This window comes from Hemitrygon akajei, chromosome 32, assembly GCF_048418815.1.
Source record: "Hemitrygon akajei chromosome 32, sHemAka1.3, whole genome shotgun sequence".
Lineage (NCBI taxonomy): Eukaryota > Metazoa > Chordata > Chondrichthyes > Myliobatiformes > Dasyatidae > Hemitrygon > Hemitrygon akajei.
Window position 1 is genome coordinate 14,931,727 of NC_133155.1, and position 25,943 is coordinate 14,957,669.

Below are 25,943 nucleotides of genomic sequence, written 5' to 3' on the forward strand. Positions count from 1 at the left end.
CGAGTTTACAATCCATTAAAATCACTGCTGCGGTTTTTTGTCTAATCTGTAAATTAACAAATTCTTCCCAAAACTTAAAACGCAAGATAGCATGAAGGCAGCTACTAATTGCTTCCCATTAAATTTAAGTAGATAGTCATAAACACTTACTAGATAGCACCCTCAGTCAAACTTCAAGCCAGCTCCAACATTTGGCACTAAATAGCCATACTTATTGAATAAAAATTGCAGTACTGAATACTACAACTACAGACATAAATAGTACAGGACTTGGTTTAAAAAAAAGGTACAAGAAATATAAAAGTTAATACAAACCTCATCCTCCAATGCGGTATAATACCAATAAGGAATAAAATTGCACACACAACTAGTCAGGTAGAAGCAAAAGGATAAACAAAAGAGAATCTGCATATGCTGAAAATCCAGAGCAACACACACAAAATGTTAAAGGAACTCAGTAAGTCAGACAGCACTTATGAAGATGAATAAACAATCGACATTTTGGGCCGAGACCCTTCATCGGCACTGGATAGGAAGGGGGAAGAAGCAAGAGGAGCTAGTGATCGATCGGTGGAATGAAAGGTGCATTTCTGGGAACTGATCTGCGGGCCATGTTGCTCAGGGTCTTGTTTTTTTTTTGCGTGACTATGTTATGTTTTGCTCACTATTTTGAATATGTGCTGTGTATGTTTTGCACCTTGGCCCCAGAGGAATGCTGTTTCATTCGGCTGTATCCATGTATGGCTGAATGGTAATTAAACTTGATTTGATTTGATGAGGCTCGCAGAGAAATGCATATAGTTTAGTCAGGTGTCATATAGAAGAATTGTTCTATTTTGTGACACAAAAAAATGAACTTTCCATATAGTCATGAGCGGTCAAATCCTCCTTGATTGGGACTTCTATACACAAATTTAGAACAACCCGGGGATCTAAAGTGAAAGATTTTATTTAAAAAGTAAAACTTACTGTGTGAATTCCTAGCCCATTCATCATGTAGACTACATCCTCAGTTGCTACATTTCCAGATGCACCAGCTGCGTAAGGGCAACCACCCAAGCCAGCCACTGATGAATCCACCGTACAGACTCCCATCTGAAAACGCAAAAAGCACCAGCTCAATGACACGCTCTCTGCGTTACACGTGGCTTAATTTAACCTCTTCCAGGGTGACGAGTTGAGGCTGGTAAATTTCAGGCTGCAAATCAGTAAAATAGGTTGGCCCGATGCCCTTTCTGTGACATTTGTGCCAGGATGCTCAAGTCATTTCACCCTCTGTAATAACCCAACTGCAGAGAGGCGAAGCTGTAAATTATTATCCCTTGGGATAAGAATGGAGTACACTGTAAACCAGTATGCTGTCACGTTTTAGTTTGTTTTTGAACTGGCCAACAATATTACTTCACATTAGAATCAAAGTGATTAGGCCACTAGGCCTTTGAATCAGCTCTGCCATTTAATATCATGGCGAATCTGACTAACTTCAACTCTATTTAACCATCTAGTTGTAATGATGTTTCACCCCTTTTGGTCAATAATCTGATTACTTCTGGCTTAAATATATTTATTCTTCTTCCAACACTCTTTGAGAAAGAAAGTCCCAAAGACCTACAATCGTCAGACAAGAAAATGTTGCTTCTTAGCCTTGAATTCCTCATTTTTAAACAAGGATTTCTGGTTCCAGATTCTCCCACAAGTGGAATCATCATCTACCCAGTCAAGACCCCTCAGGAATATGCATGTTTCAATCTTGTATTTAGAAGATACAAGTCCAGACTCTCCAACCTTTCCTCAGGAGCCAACTTATTCATCTCCACTGGTGGTCTAATGAACAATTTGCTTCTAAACTCATAGCATCCTTCCTTAAATAAAATGACCAGTGTTGTACAGAGAACTCCAAATGCCTTATCAGTACTTAGATAACAGACGTAATTTCTTCTAAACTCATAGCATCCTTCCTTAAATAAAATGACCAATGTTGTACAGAGAACTCCAAATGCCTTATCAATACTTGGATAACAGACGTAATTTCTGTTTTGAAATCCCCATGCAAGAGATAATAATATTTGGTAATCATTCCCAATTATTTGCTGTAACATCACTTAACCTTCTCGTGCAAACCATGCACAAGAACACGCCAATCCCTCTGCAATCTCTGACAACTTAGGTAATATATTTTCATATTTTTACCTCTGAAAGTGGACAAATTCACATATTCCCCATACTGTACTCAGCCTTGGTATTGCAACGTTGATACCAGTGTCTCACTATTTTCCCTGCTCCAAGATGTTAAGTGAACTGGCATGTAATTTTCCACTTTGTTTCTCTCCTTTCTTTGAATGAAAAATTACATTTTTCATGTAATTTACATTTGTAATTTTCCAATCTAATAGAATGATTAGCGATTCTTGAGAATTTTGGAAAATTGAAACTAATGTGTCAACTGTCTCGTCCACCAATTCTTATAAAGACACTTGGTTAAAGTCAATCAGATAACAAAGACACGGCACCAACAATTTTCTCCAAGCCTTCCCCCAAATTCCTTCTTCTCTTCCAAATCCTGATATAGTTATTTCTGAGGCATTGCTCTAGCAAACTGATGCAGTGTATCCATTTGATTCAAATGCAGTCTCTTCTGCTTTCCATCATTATCCAGACACACTTTCCATGGGATCAATGCTATTTCTAGCTTGCTTTATTTGATTCTCTGCTTTTCCCCCTCGTTTTTTAATCTTTAGTCTTAACACTGGATTTGATACAATTATAAAGTTGTTTTTCCCTCAGTCTCATACAATCCATTAACATTTTTAATTCATCCACTCCTTGAGTTTTTCTCATAGGAATGCATCTACTCTGTGCAGTCTTTCCTTTTGTTTCTGAAATGTAATTATAGAGGAAACATTTTTATACTTCTTACCTTTTGCCAACAGCAATGATTCCAGAAAAAAAAGTTTAAACATTATTTGCATATTATGCTGATAATTTAAACATTGACCTTTTATATAAAATAAGGAACAAGTACATTTTCCCCCCAGGTATTGAAGTCTACAAATGTGTTTGATGTCTTTAAACATGAAGAGCTCCAAACATAACTACTTATGACATTTTGTTCAACACAATAATCATGATATCTTGGTTAGTATCAAAACCAATGGTTAAAAACAGCAAAAGTGGACCTCAAAAACTTGGTATTAATGTGAAGTATTTATCTTGAGAAAAATGTACTGGCCAAACAGAGAAACAGATCCATAAAAGGTGGCTTGCCTATAAGGAGTCATTTCCATTCTGCTTACAAAGCAGTTGCAGTTTCAAAGGCTGTGTTGAATGGTTTTGTCCAGGACACACTTGAGACATCAGAAGAAGCCTCAAGTAATCACTAGGCTATAAATGAATTAGAGAGATGATGGCTGTCTAACTGCTCCTACAGATGACACATAACATATAACTCAGATGATATGCCAAAAGGAAGTTTAACTACAATCATACTTCTCAATTATTTTTTTAAAAATCAATTAACGCCTTAAGATTACTTGCCTGTAATGCTGCAAAGATGTTGACAAGAGCCTGACCATATGTATCATGACAGTGTACAGCTAATGCACTGACTGGAACCTCTTTGATTACAGCTGACAACATTTCGTGCATGCTGCCTGGTGTTCCTACACCAATGGTGTCACCCAGGGATATTTCATAGCAGCCCATGGAATAAAGCTTCTTGGCCACCTGCAGAAAGCACACCATTAGTAACCGGATGAAAACTTTCCACCTGGCCTATTGGTTCTGTAATGCATCTGAAATTCAGTCGTGCAGCTTTAGTGCAGAGTATCTAGGAGGGAAGGGAGAATACAACTGTTGCTTCCTCTTTTTAAATTATAGTTGACTTCATAATTCAGCAAATCAGATTAGGCAAATAAGGCTAGATTAATAGGTGTGAAAACTGGCAGACCCTAATGAGGATTTTTCACGATTTGACGCAGAAAGTGATTCACTCTTGGCCAGTTAAAGGACAGCGTAAGACTGTAAGAAATGATTTGTAAGCCTGCAAAGACTAGTAGAAACCAACAATGTATGGCAAAAATTGAAAGAGGGAGAAAACAGAATGTGGAATTAAACTGGCAAGAAACATCAGTGCTTCCAAGACCACATAAAAGAGATAGAGAGGTAAAAACCAATCCCTTAGAATTTGAAACATGGGAATTGTGGGAAATAAAGGCAGAACAATTAAACAAATATTTCGTATTCATTTTCACAGTGGAAGACACTAAAAACACATGGTTAAGTAACAAGTGGAAAAAGAATGTAACGGGGTTAAACGGGCAGAAGACAAACTAACAATACCCAGGGTGACAAACAAATTGCCTAGACTGCATTGCCTATATCCTAAGAGTCTAAGGAGGGGTCCCTAAGGAGGAGAGGTCCCTGCAGAGGAGAAAGAAGACTGAAAACAATGGATTAACATCAGTTGCTTGAAGCTGCTAGAATCTCTTATCAAGAGGAAGATAAGATTAAGGAGGATCAGCAAAGCTGTTTAAAAAGGAAATAGTGTTCATTGGTTAGAGTACTTTGAGAATTTAATCAGCAGAGAAGGTAAATGGAGCAATTATATGCAGTGTGGATGGTGAAAAATTAGTGTGGAGAGATGTTGGATAAGACAAAGAACAGCACAGGGATAAATGAGTACTTTGTTGGTAGGCAGAAACTATTGAAGTGATTCTGCTGGGGTTGAAACCAATTATATTAATTACTTTGAAAAATGAACTTATGATGCAATGTTATATGAGGAATTAAGCTTTGAGGAGGACATAGATAGTCTGCAAGGAATTATAAACATGTTAAAGTGACTGGAAAAAAGCAGGACTATAATGTAAGGTATCCACTAAGATAGCCACTTTGGAAAGAAGAATAGAAAAGCACACTATTAAAATGATGTGAAATAATTAATATTGGTGTTCAAAGGTGACTGGATGCCTTTGTGCAAGAAACAATAATAGCATGCATGTGCATTAAGCACTTAATTAAAATAAATCATCCTTTATGCTGCAACTCAACAGGGCCCTGGGGGCACTTTAATTAGAATTATGCATATAGTTCTAGTTTTTTATTAAAAAAAGGGAAGGTACACTTGCCTTGGAGGTAATGCTACAAAGATTCACTGGATTGATTCCAAGAATCAGTGGTCATTAGTTGGAAAGACCGGTTAGTGTTTGCTGTTCTATGAGGAAACTCCAAGCAGATTGGGCCTAAGCTTTCTGTGAGCTACACAGAGTAGATATTGTGGGAGTCTGAAACAATGGGCATAGTTTCAGGATAACATGTCTTCCATGAGCCTGAGATGAGGAAGAATTTATTCCCTTTAGGATTCTCAGCCCCTGGAGGTTACATAAGTATTGTCCTCTCAGGAAATAAAGGGACTATGGGACAAGTAGAAATATTGAAGCCAAAGACCAGATCAGCTATGATCTCACTAAGTAACAGAGTAGACTCCAGAGGTCACATCACCAACTAGAAATAGTTCTTATATACATCTGTTGATTGATTAAACCACTGTGACTTTTAAAAATTCTAATTATTGTTACCCCATTGCCACCATACTTGCCTCTGCAACTTTAACAGGGGAAACATTCCCTTCATAAGGACAGCCGAGAACACAGGACACATATCTGAAACAGTTCAGAACAAAAGTTGATTTCTGTTCAATAAGACAATCTATTTTCTCAATGGAGAAACATTTATTAAATTTAGGAGTCTGCACAAGCCCCTTCCTGTTAGAACCAGGTAGGATGGATCAGTAATACACATAATGATAAAAACCTAAATAAAAACAAAAATCACAAGAACTGCAGAGGCTAGAAAATAAAAATTTTTAGAAATACTCAGTAGCTATCAGCGGAACAAGAACACAATTAACATTACAGTTCAAAGACACTTCAAAATTGGAAAGACAGAACAAGTTAGTTTTCAGTGGAAAAGAAGTGGGGAAATAATGGGTAGAACAAAGGAAATATTTGCTGGGGCATTTCCTACAGATTTACTATTAAAAGCATATTACAAAGACAGGGAAGCCAATTGTGCTTCTGAATACTTCATTTACTCATCTGGACTTGTTCTATTCATCGCTCCACCTTCTCTACTTCTGAAAATTTTCTTTCTCTGTTCTGACAAGCCTGGGAACCAAGCATCAACAGTTTCCACTTCCACAGATGCCACCTGAATTGTTAATAACTTTCAGCACTTCCTACTTTTGTTATGAAAACCTAAACTCTTGATCTGTAATTAGTCAGGACATATCAGCATCGTTCCATTGGCGAACTAAATTTTACTTACAGTGCTGTGCAAAATTCTTAGCGATATAAATATATATACTGTATCTAGCCAGGGTGCCTAAGACTACTTTTATGTACTGCACTTTACTGCAGCTGCAGCAAAAAATAACATATTTCATGACTTATGTGAGTGATGATAAACTTCATTCTGATATAGGTCTCTGTTGTGGACTGCGAGTGGGAAGGGGGCAGAGAGAGGGGAATCATGGTTGAGAAAAGGAGAAAGGGGCAGGAAGCACCAGAGGGATATTCTGCAACAATCAATAAGCCAATTGTTTGGATTCAAATTACCTTGCCCGGTGACTCAGGGCTGGGTGTGTCTGCAGCAATGCCACCTTAGCACTCCTCTGCCACCTGTCCCACAACCTTTCTGCAGTGCTCCACCCTCGCCTTCCCCAACATCCTTTGCTCCCGTCAGATTTACGAACTCACTCTCTGCTCCATGTTGACAAATACTGTACCGTACAGTGTCTTAGGCACCCTAGCTATATACATGTGTGCCTAAGACTTTTGGACAGTACTGTACATCTCTTTGAAAATGTTTTGCTTATTCTATCTTAGACCACACAGAGCCTGATCATCAATAATATCATCTGCTGTAAATGTCAGGTTTTACTTAAAGAGTTTCGTGGCACTGTTAATCAGACAGTTTCCTGGAGTGTTTCAGGTCAATGCCAATCGTATGTAACCAGTAATACAAACTATAAGGATTTCAGATTCCTATCAGATTTGAGAGCTCTTTCAGACTGATTTCCTCTTTGCTAATCCAGAAGTACATTTTGGCAGTTCAGGACTGGGAAATAATGTTGGATCACTTTGAATATAGGGAAAGTAAAACAAATATTCAAAGGGCAAAGAAGAGAAACCAGAAATGTTTTTGCCTTCGAGGAACAGTCAACTGGAAGAATTAATACTTGCCTTAACAGATCAAGGACACTGCTGTCCATCTGTATAAAGAGGGAGATGCTTAAACATCTGCAGGATGATTGACTCCACAAAAATCCCAAGATGTGATTTGTATGTGATGTGGATGCGGCTGTTTGTAAACACATTCCTCAAATGTGTGCAACAGCTTAAGAGAAATCCAAAGCAACACACACAAAATACTGGAGGAACTCATCAGGTCAGGCATCATCTATGGAAACTATGTTTCGGGCTGAGTCCCTTCTTCTCACCTGTCTATTACCTCCACTGGGTCCCCTCCTCCTTTCCTTTATCGTATAGTTCACTGTCCTCTCCAGCCATTCAGCTTTCTTTCACCTATTACCTTCTAGCTATGCTCCTTCCCTTTCTCTCCCCCCTCCCCACCTTTTTATTCTGGCGTCTTCCTCTTTCTTTTCCAGTCTCGGCCCATAATGTCCAGTAGTTCAATTCCATAAATGTTGCCTGACCTGCTGAATTCCTCCAGCATTTTTGTGCGCGTTGATTTAAAGTTTACTGGAACCCTTTTTGAACCTCAAATTTCCCACTTAAATGGTGCTGTAGTATGAAACATTGTCAGAAATGTAGATAAATGGTGTCATCAATCTGTAGGGAGGATTTTATTAAAAGTAAATAAAAGCAAACCTTTTATTGAAACTTATGCATGGCACTGACTTTGGGGGCATTTAGTCAGCGAAATGACTTGTACACTTGTGATGCTGATCCTCTACTGACAGCCATGAAAATTGAGGGTTTTTACAGAATAGTGCCATCGTTATTATTTGAGTACTGTATAGAAAAACATTTTTGATAGGATTAAATGTCCGCTTTTGGTGTTCGTGGCTTAAGTTTTCGCAAAGTTAGTAGCAAAAATATTTATTCAGTTATGCCACAAACATGTTCAGCTGTTTCTGCAAGGGACACTTGACAAAGTTTAATTGCACTCAGCTTTATAACCACATACACTGGGCAATGGGAGGGGCTGCACCTTCAACTGTCAAGTCCTTCAGTGATGTAATTCATTCCTTTTCTGCATGGAGTGCTTTATTAACCTCATTTCTGAAATCGGTACCTTCCTGTTTCCTTTTCATACATCAAATCAATCATTTACTGTGTGTTGCTGTCACCAAGTCATCAGCTCACATTAATAATAAGTACCGGTACTTTATTGATCCTGAGTGTGAAATGCTTTCATTACAGCAGCAACATTTAAACACACACTTAGCAGTGTGCAGACTTAACTAATAATAAAGTACAGAAAATATACACAATAATGTACCAATTGTGCAAAAGTTATGGATGAAATAATAAAAGAGACTATTGTACTCTGATGAGTGTTCTCCAGTCGCACAGAGATGAACCGTTGTATATGCTTATTGCATTTGGTAGGAAAGATTTTCCGTAGCGATCCTTATGACAGTGGAGCTGAATGAGTCTGTTCGAAAGGGTTCTCCACTGCTTATTCGGTAGGTCATGGAGAGGATGTACCTGATTGTCCATGATGGATAATAGTTTGTTTAGGGTCCTCCTCTACCATCACTAACTCAAAAGAGTCTGGGTTGTAGCCAAAGTTGGGTCTTATCCTAGGTGAGAAGAATAAACTGAGAGCCCTGGTCAGAGTTTTGCTTTGGATAAAATGAAGCTTCTTCTTTGTGGCCTGGAGTAAAGGAATTAATGTATGGGGAGAGACAGGAAAGGCTGGATTGATTTCCCTAGAAAATAAAGAGGCTTAAGGGTGACCTGAGAGAGCTATATAAAATAAGACGTACTGTATTGAGAGCGTGGATAGACAGAATCTACTTCCCCTGGTAGGGGTATCAAAAACAAGTGGACACAGGTTTAAGATGAGAAGTAGAAGTTTTAAAGCAGAAAGTTTCATTAATACATAGAGTGTTAATGCCTTGAACTCATTGCCAGAGGAGATGGTGGAGTCAGATACAATCAACACATTTTAACAGCAGCAGAATAGGCAAGGTACAGAAACATACCTAATATGGGCAATAGGATTTTTATGGATGGGTAAGGTTAGCATGGATTTGGTGGGCCGAAGGGCCTACCTCTGTACTCTGGAACACCGTTTATAAGACAATCACTGCCATCCAGTGGCAGAATACTGGAAAATACACATAATAATCAGTTCATTTCATCTGCGTAGACTTTCATTGTTGCTTCAAAGACAATTTTAACATTCCTCTTCTTTGAAGCTTTTCTTATTGTACTCCAGATTTCTAAAAAGAATATGCATTATACTGAAGTAGTACATTATTACGTACTTCTTCAATCTTCTCTGTGTTAACAGACTGTACAATGTGAGAAAGTTTTTTGTTCCTTTGAGTTCCAACAACTTTCAAGAACACCAGCTTCTGCCACTAGCAATGCAACACCCAGACTTAATGCTCTCAAATTGTCTAGTCAAAGACAAAATCTTTTTTGAAGAATGTGTCGTCGTCGTCTGAACCCTTAGTGCCTAGGTGGCACATGGGGCCTCGAAGAATGTGTAGCTGAAGCTTAAAAAGACCCTGGAGTTCATGATTTCAATATACTTGGAGGTCAAGTCAAAATTGTTGCAGGATTGAAACCAGATCATAAATTTAAATTCTTGATTCAAATCCATCAGATATTTCAAGCTATCCAGGAATCACATTGATACATACGTCAGCACAATTAGATTGCTGTTTTGTTGTTTTGATGATGGAAAAAAATGGGAAACCCTGCGAATGCAGAGCAGTGCAAATCAGTCAGATGGGGCGCACAGTGGAAACCTGCATCAAGGAGCACAGGAGGTGTATCCAGTTGGGTTACCCAGAGAAATCGGCAGTAGCAGAACATTACATTCACGACGGCTACAGGATTGACTTCGATGGCACAAAAACTTCTGTGCTGTGCTTTTGGGACCGTCTGGTGAAAGAAGTCATTGAAATAAATCTAGAGGAAAGGAATTTTAACAGACAAAGGTCTTGCTCTAAGTAAGAAATGGAATTCGATTGTAGGCAACGCGGGACAGAGGAAAACTGGTTGCATGAGGTCTAACCAATCAGAAAGGACAGACTTTGGGGACAGAAACACCACCGGACTAGACATGCCCAGGCATCATCCCTCATGAAAATGGCAGAGTCTTTCATCAAAACACTGGTTGCAATTGATGCCTGTACCCTGTACCCTACTGGAAGCCCAAGAAGAGTTTATTCATCTTTAATTGTATTTATTCAGAAACATGGGAAAGGAAATTTGGCTGTTTTCAATAAAAAGTGAAACACTGGCTACATAAAAATGTGAAAAATTTTTTAATTACCCCCGAACTGGAATGCTTGCATCTTTTGCTGCTTTCATTACCTCTTCAAACCGCTGTAGACTCTCATCAATTGAGCAATTAATATTTTTTTTGCTGAACATTTCTGACGCTGCTCCAAAGATGGCTACCTCTCTCGCACCAGCTTTCAGCTGTAGAAGACGCAAGATAATAAACTTAATTCACAACACAAGATAATAATACAAGGCTTTAAACTCCCAATCCCAGCTATACTTCTGCTCACTCTGCCTTTACTCACAATTTTCATAAAGCAAATCTTGCAAGATGCCTCATTAAACTGGGTGCTAATCCTTTTTTTTAATGCTTAAGTATTTTCTGTTTTGCAGTAGAATACAGAAAGTATAAGTTTCAAGTCAAAAACCTTTGTTTAAACACTGAAAATGATTATAACTATCCAAGTTGACCATAATACATGAATTATTTACAGAGATGGTATAGGTCAACACCCTATTTACCTTTTTTGATCTGAATTAAGTGCTGTTACCATACTTTATTCTCCAAGCAGTAATGGTCGTGTAATGGTTAGCACAATGCTTTGTAGTACCAGCAACTTGGGTTCAGTTCCCACTGCGATCTGTAAGGAGTTTGTACTTTCTCCTTGTGACTGCATGGGTTTCCTCCAGGTTCACCAGTTTCCTCTCACAGTCCAAAGATGTACCAGTTGGTAGGCTAATTGGCCATTGTTAATTGTCCCGTGATTAGGCTGGGATTAAATTGGGGGTGAGGGGGGATGTTGCTGGGTGGCATGGCTTGAAGGGCCTATTTTGTGCTGTATCTCAATAGATAGATAAGTAAAAAAAAAACACACACTTTTAATTACTTCAATTTAGGTTCAAAATGTCAATGAACTTGAAAGGACTAGACCTGAACTATAATGACAACTTCCTGCTAGGTCCTGTTGTATATTTTAGAAAACTTATAAAACCATAAGATATAGGAGCAAAATCTGGACCATTGAGTCTGCTCCGCAAGATTTTGCTGAGAATTACCAGTAACTTTCATTCACTTCTAGAATTCAGAGACATTTTTAAACGTTCATTGTTTTGACATCTTTGAAAGCTGGCTAAGCTGAGGATATAGCTCAGCTTCAACATTTTTTGCAGGTAGTATTTGTTCTGTCCCTTCTTGTTCACAACCCAAGCAGTGGATTTATGGTACAGGATGCCCTACAGCAGAATTTGACATCTGCTACTAATGCCAAATTATAAAAGAAATATTTCTAGCCTTTAGACATTTCCCTATTCTTTACAACCCGTAGAAAATACAAATTGGTGGGATTAGAATGTTGATTATTCTATTTTATTTCTTGAAATGTACATGGAATTGAAGTTGGAATTTCAAGACAGTATATAAACAATCATGTAGTACAACACTAATATTTTTTATTTATGGTCTCAAGTTATACCTAATGGAATAAAACACCTTTACTGGCACCTCGAAGAGAACAAGGGGCAAGTGCAAATCTTGCAGCAGATACTTACAGCAGACGCAAACCCTTTTAGATTTGGAGTCAACACTGGGTAGCTCACGTTTGGATATCTTCGGATTCCTTGCATCACTTGCTGCTGATCAGCCATCTAGACAGAGATAATATGTTCCAAAATATAGAAAGGCCAAGTACAAAAGTCATTACTTATGTATTCCATGAGCTTTAGAAATTCTGATACATATAACCTGACTAGAACACTGAGAAGTGATCTTTCTTTTACAACAGCAAAATAATTAGCACAAATCATAATTAATTAGTGCAAAAACTTTAGAACACCATAAAACATCCCAGGGGACTTGATAGACGGCAAACAAAACTTTACACCTGTGCAAAGTATTATGAGTTAACATATCTGAAATCATGGTATCAAATAGATGCATCTTAAAACCTCTCTCACTGCAAGATAAAAGTGAGAAAGTGAGAGGCCCAAGACAGTTTCCAGAGCTTTGTGGCTTGGTGTCCACTGCCAAAAGCACTGTGGTGGAAATCACCAGAGGTGCAGGAATTTTCTAGAAATTCTCTGTAATTTCCAGGACTCTGAAGAGTTGATATCTGATTTCATGAGGGACTTGTCATGTATGGATTTGTACCTGTGAATATGCTGACTTTTGTTTTAATCACCATTTAATTTTCAATTTTTCTATCTTTCATTCTCACTTAAGTGGACAAATATAAAGCCCAAATTATTTTGATTTTAGTTTGTGACTAACAAATTTAGTCTTCAATCTTCTGCCATTTTTCCACTCTAGTTCATAACCCCAATCCAACACACGTCATCTGGATAAGGATAGGAATTTCCAAGAAAACATGAACTGCTTCCAAGGTCCAGCGTGGACAAGAAGGTCACTACAAATATAAAACTACTAACAGTTAACACAAACTGTCTAATGTTTACTAAATAAAAATAAGCTCAAAAAATTCTATCACATGACCATGCACTGTGACTTCATTTTGCATGGACTAAATAAACATAGTAACTTTCTACATACAAAGAAAAAAGCAACCTGCCAGGTACGGAATTGAGAGTTCACATAGGGAACTAAATTCACTCAGAAGGATAATTCTTTTCTTAAATATTTACAATTCAGTTTTCAGAAATATTGAATTAGTCTTAGTTTGCAAACATGTTAATCTCCACAGAATACTTTTATGAATTTTCCATTCAGTTTTAAGCTGTGAGAGGGAGAAAAACAACATCACATTATTTAAAAGTAAATTGACTCTTTCTCTTCAAACCAAAGTAGTTAACCTTTTTGCCCACAATGTATTCTTTCCACCACCTTAGTGAATATAAACATAACCAGTTTGGAGATAAAAAGACTATATTGTTTATTAAGGTTCAAAAATAAAGGCCCAAGCACTCAGAATAATTGCAAAAGATGAACGCTAGACTATTTCCTATTTCTAATCTCTTACCTGAGGAACCCATTTTGGGGAGACAAAGCTTGTTGCTTCCACAACAGATAATCCCGCCTCCGAAAGAAGGTTAATTAATTGGATTTTGACATCAGCGGGAACAATGACCTGTAAACACATAATTTTTGAAGTGACAGTCATAGATGGAAAACAAACATTGTGAATGGTTTTAAGTTTTCTGAGATTTTCCATTGTTATTGCCTGAACTGCTGGGAGTTTCCAGCGTTTTTGGTTTTTTATTTCAGATTTCCAGCAGCTGGCTGTTTTGATTTTCATTGCTAGCTTTCTTTCTCCATTTTGATCTTAAATTCAACTCTGTAACTATGAACTTAATTTCAACATACAATCTGCAGAGCTACTACAAAAGCGCTTACTCAGCAGAAGTGTGTTACTTTCTCAGTATTTTCCAACTTGGGAAGGCCGGTTATCAGTAAGTAATTAATGCTATGTTATCACCAGAAGATGTGACAGACGCGATGTCATGGTGATCAAAGCCACATGGCGCAGACTGCTGGACAGACCGCTGTCTGATTGTTTACAAACTTAACGTCCAACATCCAACCCAAAAGTTTACAGACAAGGAAGTTTGCCAAGAAACTCAATGTCAGCAAGCTGAAATCTGGTACCACTGCAGACCACCTGGTTAAAAGCCTCCAGCCACAGCTCGCCTATGTTCATCTTGGAGGGCAGATTGAGGAAGACTGGGCTGCTTTCAGAGATTGTGTTCACCCTGCCATCTTCGAGGTCCTTGGCCAAACAACAAGGAAGAACCAGTGAGAATGATGAGGAGGTAAACGCTCTCCTACAGGAAAAACACAGGCTACACAGAGCCTATCAGAATGATTCTTCCCACATCTCCAAGAAGACTGCATTTGCCAGTGTGCACAGAATAGTTCAAACCAAACTCAGAAAGGTGCAAGACTCTTGGCTCTGCAAAAAGGCTAACGTGGCTACGCTGATAGACATGACCTGAAGACACTCTTTGATGCTATCAAAAACACTGTATAGCCCTCGGTTTCCTGGGACATTGCCCCTCCTACGCACAGAAGACATCACACTCATCACTGAGAAGGCCAAGATTCTGGACAGATGAGCAGAGCATTTTGAATCTGTGCTGAACAGACCATCCACTATAAACAAGGAGGCAAATGATTGTCTCGATCAAGTAGACATCAAACATAAGATGGACTCACTTCCCCAAGAAGAGGACGTCGAGAAAGTGATAGACTAGCTGTCAAGTGGCAAGGCTCCTGGAGCAGATGCTATACCTGCAGAGGTCTACAAAACAGGTGGCCCACTCATTGCCAGCAAACCGATGGAGCTCGACGATGGTGACTGTTCTGTTGCTTTCTCAGTCACAAATGGGGTCAAGCAGGGATACGTGCTGACGCCCACCCTCTTCAGGATGATGTTCTGTGTGATGTCGACTGATGCGTTCTGGGACAGCGAATCTACAATCCACATCAACTACAGGATGGATGGCAAGCTGTTCAACCTGTGCAGGCTTCAAGCCATTACTAACGTCAAAGAGACAGTGCCTGGAGGCTTCCTGTTCATTGATGACTGCACTCTCAACGCAAGCTCTGAGTCATCACCCACAAATTTTCCACTCTACGTGCAACTTCAGTCTCACCATCAGCGCCAAGAAGATGGAAGTAACGCACCAAGCAGCCCCAGATCAACCCCTATGTGGAGCCATTCATCTCGGTGAACGGCCAGCAGCTCCAGGCAGTCTACGAATTCACGTAGCTTGGCAGCACCCGCACAAGAGCAGTTCACATTGACGACGAGGTCAACTGCAGAATCACCAAGGCTAGTGCCAATTTTGGGAGACCACATGACACTGTCTGGGGGTGAAGGGGAATTACTATGAAAACCAAGCTGAAAGTCTACCGTGCTGTCATCCTACCCACCCTCCTCTATGCGTGCGAAACGTGGACTGTGTACGTGAGACATGCAAGGACTGAAACAATCCACTTGTCATGCTTACAGAAGATCATGAAGATCAACTGGCAAGACAGAATTCCTTACAGAGAAGTGCTGTCTGCAGCAGACATAACCATCGCCCACACCCTGCTGACGAAACATCAAGTCAGATGGGTAGGCCATGTCGTCAGGATGTCAGACAATCACATCCCCAAGCAGCTGTTCTTCGGGGAACTGTCCACAGGGAAATGATCTCGTTGTGGTCAGCAAAAATGATTCAAGGACACACTCAAGACTTCGCTCTAGGCCCTTGAGGTCTGTTGCACTTGCTGGGAACAGGCAGCCTTGAATTGCTCATCCTGGCACAGCCTTCTCAATAAAGGTGCCACCAAAGCTGAAAGGGATTGCACACTGGAAGTGACAACAGTGGAAAGAATGAGCAGCAGGCACCTCAACTACAGAACCTTCACACACTTGCCCCACGTGTGAGAGGTACATCCCAGACCGGTCTGGACTCATCAGTCACCTCCAGACACACAAATAACAAACATACCCACCCAAGGATGTCAGTGCTCCTCATCACTTGTGATGGGACATGGTGCCCATGCGCACACGCACACTTATGCACACACAGCTTGTTAATTAAAAAAAGAGGGGAGAAACAAGTTACACCTGTTGTGTATTAAAAGTAAAGCTTCAACACAATATATAAAATACGTTAGTCAAGTTGTTAAAATTCAAGGGGTTAAATTTGTGCTGCTGAAAATGAAGTTGGAGGTTGTGATAGTCAGGTAATCTACATGTTTCTCTAATACAGACAGTACATTAATTTTGTGCTACCTGTATATTTGCATGATTGCTGTATACACCAGGGTCAATGGCATTTTTAATCAATGGCACTATTCACAGTGGCCCAGTATTTCATGTGATTAAATTGCAAACTTAAAGGAAGTACACCATGGCTAGAGGAATTGGTGTTCTTTCAAAACTCAAACTGGCCATCGTTCATTATAGAGGAGAGGCCGCTAAGTATTCCAAAATTGTTCCAGGCATGACAAGATGGGATCTGGGGCTCTCCAAATAAACTCTCAGAAGATAATTGGAGGAAACAACCACCATCTAACCTCCAAGATCGAGGGCGTGGCACTGCAAGACTTCACACAAATGTTCATGATCAGTAAATACATCTATAGAAGCCATTATCCCATCAGTCTTAGCTTCAGGCATCACACTGCTATCACTGACACATCAACAGCCTTGATTAACAGGGTGATATCTATACAGTGAACGGCAGGCACACTGTCACTTAATTTAACAATTGTAACTAGAGGTTACCTGCACCACACACATTTTAGGGCTAGTTTTAGAGAGGGGAATTTAGAAATAATGAGACATCTGGCACAAGTATCTTGCAGCCAGGGCATAGGGCAAATGCACATTTGACACCTTGTCAGGGAACAAGTTGCAAATGAGTTTCTTGAGAATACTCTGACGAAGACTTTAATAGTATGGCCTGGAGAAGGCAGCTGATGCCCATGCACAGCAAAGTGCTTTGTGGATTGGTAAGCCAATTGGATAATTAGCCACTGCATCAAAGGGTACGGGGAGAGTGGGGATGACTGGAAGAATTGGATCAGCCCATGATTGAATGGCAGAGCAGACTCAATGGGCTGAATGGCCTACTTCGGCTCCTATATCTTATGGTCAGTACAAGATCATAAGAAACAGGAGTACTATTGTTAACACCCATGCTTGTTATTTTCTAATCTTACACGGGGAGCCAAGTTCCCAAGTTTAACAAGAAGTTTCTCCCTTTGAGACCAATCAAAAGTATTTGTTTTATCTTCATTTAGTTTTAGGAAATTATTGCTCATCCACTTGCTTATTGCAGCCAAACCAGAAGTAAGAAAAGATGGAGGCCAGTTCCATACGTATATTTAAGGCGGAAGTTGGCTGTTTCCTGATCGGTCAGGGCATCAAAGGATATGGCAAGAAGGTAGGTGTTTGGGGTTGAGTGTGATCGGGGATCAGCATAATGGAATGGTAGAGCAGTCTCAATGGGGTGAATGGCCTAATTCTGCTCCTATGTCTTATGGTCTCATAAGATAGGGTGTTATCATCATCATCAGGCTCAACCAAGATATATAATTGTGTTTCATCTGCATAACTGTGGAAATCAAGTTTATGCTCTCTAACGGTGTCTCCTAAGGGGAGCACTTATTAAGTGGTGAATAAGATTTTATCCAACACATGAATTTAGCACAAATAGCATACTTTGTGCTTAAAAATCATATTTGTTAATTAAGAAATAGCATTTGAGTCCAAAAGAGCAACTAGTGTTTGAAATCAATAGGAGTCTAACGTTGCACAAACCAAATTAACTCAAATTTGTTGACCTGTTGGACACAATTTTGGTTGACATTGTAAGAAAATAACTCAATTCAGCTTTATGTTCATTCTTGGATGACACAAATTGTGTTACTGCAATGTCTTGGCATCCAGCGTTGTGAATTACCTTCTCATTCTGCAGTCCATCTCGGGGTCCAACTTCAACAATTTTCACATGCTCAGGCAGAGATTGTGCACCTGCCACACTAGTCTGCATAGGATTAAGAAAAAAATTGTTAATACCTTAATAGATGGTAGTACTGTTTCTCTGCAATAACAACAAAAATCTCCCTGCAATCTGTACTATGAAAAGTTACAATATTACTGCGTTAACCACATGTAGTTTTATAAGTGTAGAGTTTATTGTGTTCAGTTTAAAACAAATGATCCTTATATTAAGGGTGAGTGTTATCCACTAATCATATTTTGTACTTTGTACCAAAACAAAAAAATCACTTAACAAATAACATGCCCTCCAAAGCAAACACAAACACACACAGAGCAAATCTAGAGAAACACGTTCCTTGTCTTTCTGAGTACCACTGGCAGGATGTGGATTGGTTTGCCATCTCCAACTTAATGCAGGGATAGGGAAGATGCTGATACTTAAAAAGATAATATCTGTGACAAGTTATGGATGACTGGGATCAAAGCAATAGTTTCAGATAAAGTTATGTTTAAGGTGTATTACAGGTAAATAAAATAGACAATGCAGGAGGTACTCAGCAAGTCTAACAGTCAATAAGATAGAAATATGTGCCTAATTGGCTCCTCAAGCCTTTTCTACCATCCAGTAATATCTTGGCTGATCCATTCTTGGTGTCAATATCACTTCCATGCCCTCTCCATACCCCTGGACTCCTTTCCAATTCAAGTATCTATTAATTTCCATCCTGAAAACATTCCGGTTCCACAGAAAATTCCGAATGCACAACACAGAAACCAGCTTCCTCTCTGCAGACTCTGTCTATACTTCTTGCTGCCTCAGTAATCAGTCTGCAATAATCATAGACCTCACATACCCCAGACATGATCTCTTCTCCCCTCTCCCATGGGGCTTAAGATACAAAAGCCTGAAAGCATGTTTCACCAGGCTCAAGGACAGCTTCTATCCTGTTTTCAGAGACTCTTGAACAGACTTCTTGTCCAACAGGATGGACTCTTGACCTCATAATCTACCTCTATGACCTTGCACTTTATTGTTTACCTGCATTGCACTTTTTCTGTAGCCTTTACAATTCATTCTGTACTGTTAATATTTTACTTTGTTCTCCCTCAATGCACACCACTATGTAATGATTTAATCTGTGTGAACAGTATTTCACTTGATCCTACATTGAAAAGGTCAGAAATTTTAGAGCAGAAATTTGTTCCATTGTCTTAAATGGTGTCTGCTTATTCTGAAATTATGTCCCCAGTGCTACTGACTCATAATGGAAATTTCCTGTCAATTACTATCCTGTCACTCCCCACAGAATGTTACAGGTGTCAATGAAATCATCTCTCATTCTCCTAAGCTCCAATGTACCATCAGCAAATGCAAATCATCAATATAATTTGTTGCCGATTACCAATTCAAAAATGATTTATCCCTACTTTGTTTTCTGTTAGTCAGGCAATCCCCTATCCCTGCCATTACCTACCACTTTGTTTACCCTCATCTTGTGCAGTAACCTTTTTCAAGGCACCTACCAAATGTACTCTGAAAATCCAAATACTCTGCGTCTTCTAGTTCCCTTTATCTATTCCATTTATCTGTAAAGGATGCTTGCAAAATTTATGAAACACATCTTCCTTTTACAAAACCCTGTTCACTCTTGATTGTCCTATCATTCCCTTAAGACATTTTTTTGCTGCAGACAACCTGTTGGCCTTTAGCTCCATTAGTCTGCCAGATGAATCAGAGATTGTAATAAATGTTTATTTCCCTGATGGTCTACTAGTTTGGTATTTTTTTTTCAGTGTCATCTACCAGGAGAAGTAATTGTTTAAAACCTCTGCCATTTCTCCTTTGCATTGTCATCTTCCAAGGTACAACCATTTTACTTTATCAGCTACTCCTCATTTTTCCGCCTACATATTAGAAGCTCTAATATTCTAATATTAATTACTACTTTACTGTCACCCTCCCTTCTCCCTCGTTCTAGTTTTCTTAGACACAAGAGATCACAAATCCTTTCTTAGCTATCTTTGGTTGGGTCTAGTATTTCCCACTTCTACAGCCTGCCACTGATCTCTGCAAGATTATATGCCTTTCCTATCAATCTGATATCACATTTAATTTGATTGAATATCCATGGATGAGATATCCTTCTTGTAAAGCCTCTTTTTCTTGATGGAATATATAGTACCTTTGTGGAGATTTACAAAAATATCTTCTTAAACATCTGCCCATGTTGATCTATGTGCTGATATTTAATCTATTTTGTCAGTCTAATTTACTCTGTCTTTACTCTATTGTAAGTGACTTAATTTAAAAGTTTAGGTCACCCTCAATTTGAATTTGAAATTTGTAATCAGGGTGCTTAATGTGGGAAGTAGATGGCAGTCTGTAAGATGGCACACTCCTGCTTTTTACACTGAGTGTCTGAAAACTCAAAATGTATGGATTTGAGGTTCCCAATACCAAATTGAATGCTGCTTCGCCAGAGCAGTAAAGTGCTGGGGATTCCCAAAAGCCAGAGAGGAAGGTGCATCTTATCCAGGAGATTTTGAATACCTGCTTGAATCTTGCCTTCTTTCTGTCTGCCTACTTGGTAATTTCTCCCCCAGCAAAGCTCGGAATAGTATCCATTTTGAGAGTTTGGTGCAAGATGTGTAAATAATGAGGTTTATCCAGTAGAGCCAACTACGTTTTACTAGGTCCTCGATGCTGGGGACACAGGCCCAGAAAGGAAATTCTGAACATTCTTCCATTAAATTGTGCTTAATCTGTATTGATGACATCTTTCCAGCACCTTGAGATGCCTGCTGCAGGTAGTTCGGATTTCACACAATAAATTCAACTATCATTGCTTCCTAGTAGACTATGAGTTTTGACCATATGAGAGATCTTGGTCTTCAAACATCTTTTCAATTCAACAGAGGGTACACTGAAGCACTGAAGGCAAGTGTGAAGATCCTAATCATTATGTTGCAATACCAACATAGCTGCAATCCTAAAATGGTACACCCTGCTTTCCTCTATCAGTGTGCAGTCCAATGGCTATACTGCCTGCAAGTCTGAAAAATAATACATTACTTTTTACATATCTGAATGTATTTCAATAGTGTGATGTGATTTCCATGACAAATATACAAAGGTTTGATTTGCATTTGAAATGCAGGTGTGCAATTATTAAAATATAGGCAGCTAAAATGTTTCACCTTTCTACAATATGCAAACTATATACTCAAATCTAGTTACTTAAATAAACTTCTACTTTGCGTCCCTGGATTAGGTTTTACTAAGTATGATAGTTTGACTATGAGGAACTACATAATTTTAGACCAGCGGCGCATAAAGCCACTTACCTAATTAAGTAACAGTGTGATTGTGTGTGTGTGTGTGTGTGTGTGTGTGTGTGTGTGTGTGTGTGTGTGTGTGTGTGTGTGTGTGTGTGTGTGTGTGTGTGTGTGTGTGTGTGTGTGTGTGTGTGTGTGTGTGTGTGTGTGTGTGTGTGTGTGTTTTTATAAAAAACACTCAGAAACTGAAGCATAAAATTCTTGACTGATAAGAGTATTGCACGTCTTTTGGAAAAGCTGTTAAAGTCAAACCCTCTATTCCTTTATCAATCGGGCATAAAAGTTCTCATGGAAACACATTAGCAAGGAGTGTTATCCCTGCGATCCTTGCCAAAATTTATCTTTAAGTCAGTATCACAAAGAACCCAAGAATATGAAAAAAATGAAGTGGGGGCAAGTCATTGAATAAGATCACAGCTGACTTTTTCACAGAATCAGAATCAGGTTTATTATCACCGGCATGTGACGTGAAATTTGTTAACTTAGCAGCAGCAGTTCAATGCAATACATAATATAGCAGAGAGAGAAAAACATAATAATAATGAATAAAATAAAACATAATAATAATAATAAAGTAAATCAATTACGTATATTGAATTTTTTTTTAATGTGCAAAACCAGAAATACTGTATAGAAAAAAAAGTGAAGGAGTGTCCAAAGCTTCGAAGTCCATTTAGGAATCCAATGGCAGAGGGGAAGAAGCTGTTCCTGAATCGCTAAGTGTGTGCCTTCAGGCTTCTGTACCTCCTTCCTGATGATACCAGTGAGAAAAGGACATGCCCTGGGTTCTGGAGGTCCTTAATAATGGACGCTGCCTTTTTGAGACACCACTCCCTAGATGTCCTGGGTACTTTGTAGGCTAGTGCCCAAGATGGAGCTGACTAGATTTACAACCTTCTGCAGCTTCTTTCGGTCCTGTGCAGTAGCCCCTCCATACCAGATAGTGATGCAACCTGTCAGAATGCTCTCCACGGTACAACTATAAATTTTCCATTAATATCCAAAAATGTCTATCAACTTGTCTTGAATGCACCTAGTGACTGAGCACAGAGTACTCCAAAGTTTCACTACCCCCAGAGTGATTGCTTCATTTGGGTCCAAAATGGCCAGTACTTTATTTTGAAAGTGTGAACAGCCATGGGAAGCTCCCCTCACTCATTCTGAACACCACCCCACCCCCAATCACCACCACCACCTTTCTGTACTTGTAGCATTCTGCTCACTAAGAGCCAATCCTGTTAGAATCATTTCATCTACCAGCAAAGGCGGTGCTACTGTGATCTGGTGAAGTGACGAATGCTGCCAAATGTCAATCCTCAGATACATCTTTATAGCTCCTCCAGACATGACTCCACCATCAAACACCAGGCCATTGTTTTCTACACAGTTACTAATCTCATTTCCTGAGATCTTCTCTCCCTGGCTCACACAGCCCATAATCTGCACACAGGGCTGTCAAATCATAGCTACAGTTCCAGCCCGCACCTGCCTTACTAAACTTACTTATATCTATCTTGGCCGGCTGGTGGTGTAGTGGCATCAGCATTGGACTTCAAGGCGAATGGTCCCGAGTTCGAGTCTGGCCAACTCCTTGCATGCTTTCCATCCATGCTGGGTTGAGCGTCAACCTAGCTACTCAGCCTCGTAAAAAAAAAACACCACAGATTTACAACAGCCAATTAACCTATCAAGCAGTTTTTGGGAGATGGTTGAAAAATTGAGCAGCTGTGTCCAGAAAGAACTTGAAAGCTCCCGACAGACAGCACAAGATCAATTAAGGTAGCTGAACCTGCAAGACCGCCCCCCCCCCCCAGTTCAATCTAACACACTGTGAAAGGTGCTAAATGTCATTAGTGTGCATACCCCATTCCCCGCTGTGGATGAGAACAAGAAGGATTTCCACTCCAATCTAGGCAAAAGTCCTGGCATGCATCGCAAAGAAGGCAAACTGATTCTCCTTGGTGACTTCAATGCAATCCTTTGGAAAGAGTTAGGCTGGAGAGGAGAAAGTAAAGAGTGAAGTTCCTGGGACACACACTGATCCAGGCACTGTGTCATGTTGCAGTGAGACACCCACTACCTGTACAATGGCAGCAGATAGGGATTGTTGGATTGACCATTTCCAACTTGGCTCTAAATCAAAACCAACAACAGAAATGCTGCTGCAAGAAAATCAGCTCTGAAATGATCAAAAACTTGGCAAAGACAGCCCGACAACACTCAGAGCACTCACAGGACCTTAGCTGGACTGAAGTCCACTGCAACTAGAGTCTGCAAAGAGAATCTTGGCCTCTCTACCGGAAAGCACAAGGATTACTTAAATAGTTATCAGGAAACCCAAGAACTAACTGACCATAAAGAAAGACAGTTTATGGATTAAAAACTCCCCCTTTTCTCAAGGAAAAAGTCATTCAGGCATTTGGAGACTGAGCTGTAACAGAAAATACTTGTCCTCAAAAACAAATTGTGGGGTGGCCACAGCACAGGACACCCAGAGCCTCTCTGATAACCACAAGTTATGAATTTGTCATGGCCTTTAAGACAGAATGCCCCATTCCTGCAAGGATCAATCCTACCACCAATGAAGGACCACTTTTCAAAGGAATAGAGAAGCAATCTACACTCGCTTCAAGGAGCACTCAAGGTACTGCACTCCACATATTGGCCACGGACTTCAAACTCATACAGTAAGCTATCTTAGATGTTAGCCTATGAAAATCAAAATATTACAGATACTGAAAAATCTGAAATAACAACTGAAAATGTCAGATTTTCTGAATATTTCCAGCATTTTATGTTTTATTTCTGACTTTCAACATTTGTAATTATATATATTTGTCTGTTATACAATGTTCTGGTTTCCATGTTCTACACGCCAGCCAACACGAGTTACAGCTTTCACACCAGTAAATGTAATTAATAGTCTGCGAATACCCTCAACGAGTACTTTAGTCAAAAAGGGGAAAAAATACAAAATGCTGTAAAGAACCTCCTTGCTTTTCCTTACTGGTCTCCTTCACAGACCATCCAGTTACAATCTTTTATTAAAAGTGACAACTGTGACGCCCTGCAGCGTGCTCATGTGGAAAACTTTTCACTCACTGTTGTGGCCAGCACGCGTTGGAAGGCAGCCGCCGCAGCGACAACGGACAGTCTCGGAAGCCTCCTCGCAGCCGACAGCGCCGCCATTTCTGGTCGCCGTCCACCTGACCGTGACCCGGCGACGGCTCACGTGACCCGCGGCTCTACCTATCACCGCTCACCGAGCGTGGCCCCGCCCCTCGTACTGACAGGGGAGTCGTGTCCTTGCAAAGAGAGGCTTTAAAAAAAGTTTTTAAAAAAAACTCCTGCAGAATTTTATGCACTTTGTTTTTACAGCTTAGCTCCTAAAGAAACTCTCCGAGTGAAATAGTGTCAAACTTTGCCTCCCAAAAAAACTAGTTTGGAGCCGTTTTATTGCAGCTATAAAATACAATCGGAAATGCAGCTCTGGGGAACCCTTCAATAATAATTTAAAAAACAGGAAATGCTGTAAATACTTAGCACGATATGCAAGCAAGCACAGAAACAAGAGTTAAAACCCCAGGCACGAGAAAATCTGCAGATGCTGGAAATCTACAACACACACACACACACACACAAAGTTTCAGGTCCGTGATCTTTCATTACAACTTTAACCCTGACCTTTCAATCAGAGGTCATCGAACTGAAAAATTAACTGTCTCTTTCCTCAGAAACGGCTAATGTGAATGTAGTGTTCCCCCCTCCTCATCAGCTACTCCACTCCACAGCCCCTCCGCACTTTTCATTCCCCTATGCGCTGCCACTTTATGCTTACACCCCATACCCCATACCTACACTGATACAGTTACTGTGTTTTCATATGCACCGCTGCTACCCAGAAGAGTCACGTTGTCACTTTATCATCCTCCGTTGGATTCACATTATAATAAACATGAGAAAGCCTGCAGATGCTGGGAATCCAGAGCAACACACACATAATGCAGGAGGAACTCAGCAGGACAGGTACAACTATGGAAATGAATAAACAGTCAATGTTTCAGCATCTTCTCCCCTCTTTTCCAGTCCTGAAGAAGGGTCTCGGCCCAAAACGTCGACTGTTTATTCATTTCCATAGATGCCACCTCACTTGCTGAGTTCGTCCAGCATTTTGTGAGTCACCTTAAGTTTAGATACTGCACCTAGTGTTTCTTTATGTACACACAATTAGTCTACATTAGGGTCAGATTGCCTTAATTCTAAGCTAATCTTATGGATATACGGCCACACTCAGGCAGTTACTTGTGCGTTGTGTTTTGTGCGTAGGATTGCTTTTATATTTATATTTATTGTATTTTTATGTTCATTGTGTTTTCTTATGCTGCATTGCATCCAGAGTAACAAACCTTCCATTCTGCTTTATACTGGTGTACTGAAGAATGACAATAAACTATCTTGAATCTTGAAATCCTGATCTTGAAATTCTGCCACGTCTCCAGCATTTCCAGTGGTGTATTTGTAGCTGACAAGGATGATTTGGGAATGTGGATTGGTGGATTTTTGTAGTTGGCAGTATAATGGGAGTCTTCAAACTGCATCTGCAAAATTGCCTGACCTGCAGATCTTAAGCCCTTAACTTTCAGTACAAAGATCTTTTCTGTAAAGA

The 25,943-nt window shown here is 39.7% G+C and overlaps 1 protein-coding gene across 3 annotated transcripts in view; it reads right to left on the minus strand.

Moving 5' to 3' along the window:
* The window catches only part of LOC140719626 (hydroxymethylglutaryl-CoA lyase, mitochondrial-like), a 31,225-nt gene that overhangs the window by 2,461 nt on the left and 2,821 nt on the right, over positions 1-25,943 (minus strand). Inside the window, exons 1-9 of one of the 3 annotated variants that reach the window (XM_073034367.1) lie at positions 24,380-24,481; positions 23,141-23,272; positions 17,901-17,984; positions 13,460-13,567; positions 12,036-12,131; positions 10,537-10,685; positions 5,597-5,660; positions 3,535-3,723; positions 970-1,095 (exon numbers count right to left, since the gene is read on the minus strand). In XM_073034367.1, coding sequence (XP_072890468.1) covers positions 970-1,095; positions 3,535-3,723; positions 5,597-5,660; positions 10,537-10,685; positions 12,036-12,131; positions 13,460-13,567; positions 17,901-17,984; positions 23,141-23,272; positions 24,380-24,466 — 1,035 coding nt within the window. In that variant the 5' untranslated portion in view covers positions 24,467-24,481. Of the gene's footprint in view, positions 1-969; positions 1,096-3,534; positions 3,724-5,596; positions 5,661-10,536; positions 10,686-12,035; positions 12,132-13,459; positions 13,568-17,900; positions 17,985-23,140; positions 23,273-24,379; positions 24,529-25,943 lie in introns of those variants that run through there. The other 2 variants (XM_073034368.1, XM_073034369.1) reach the window with 2 other exon arrangements.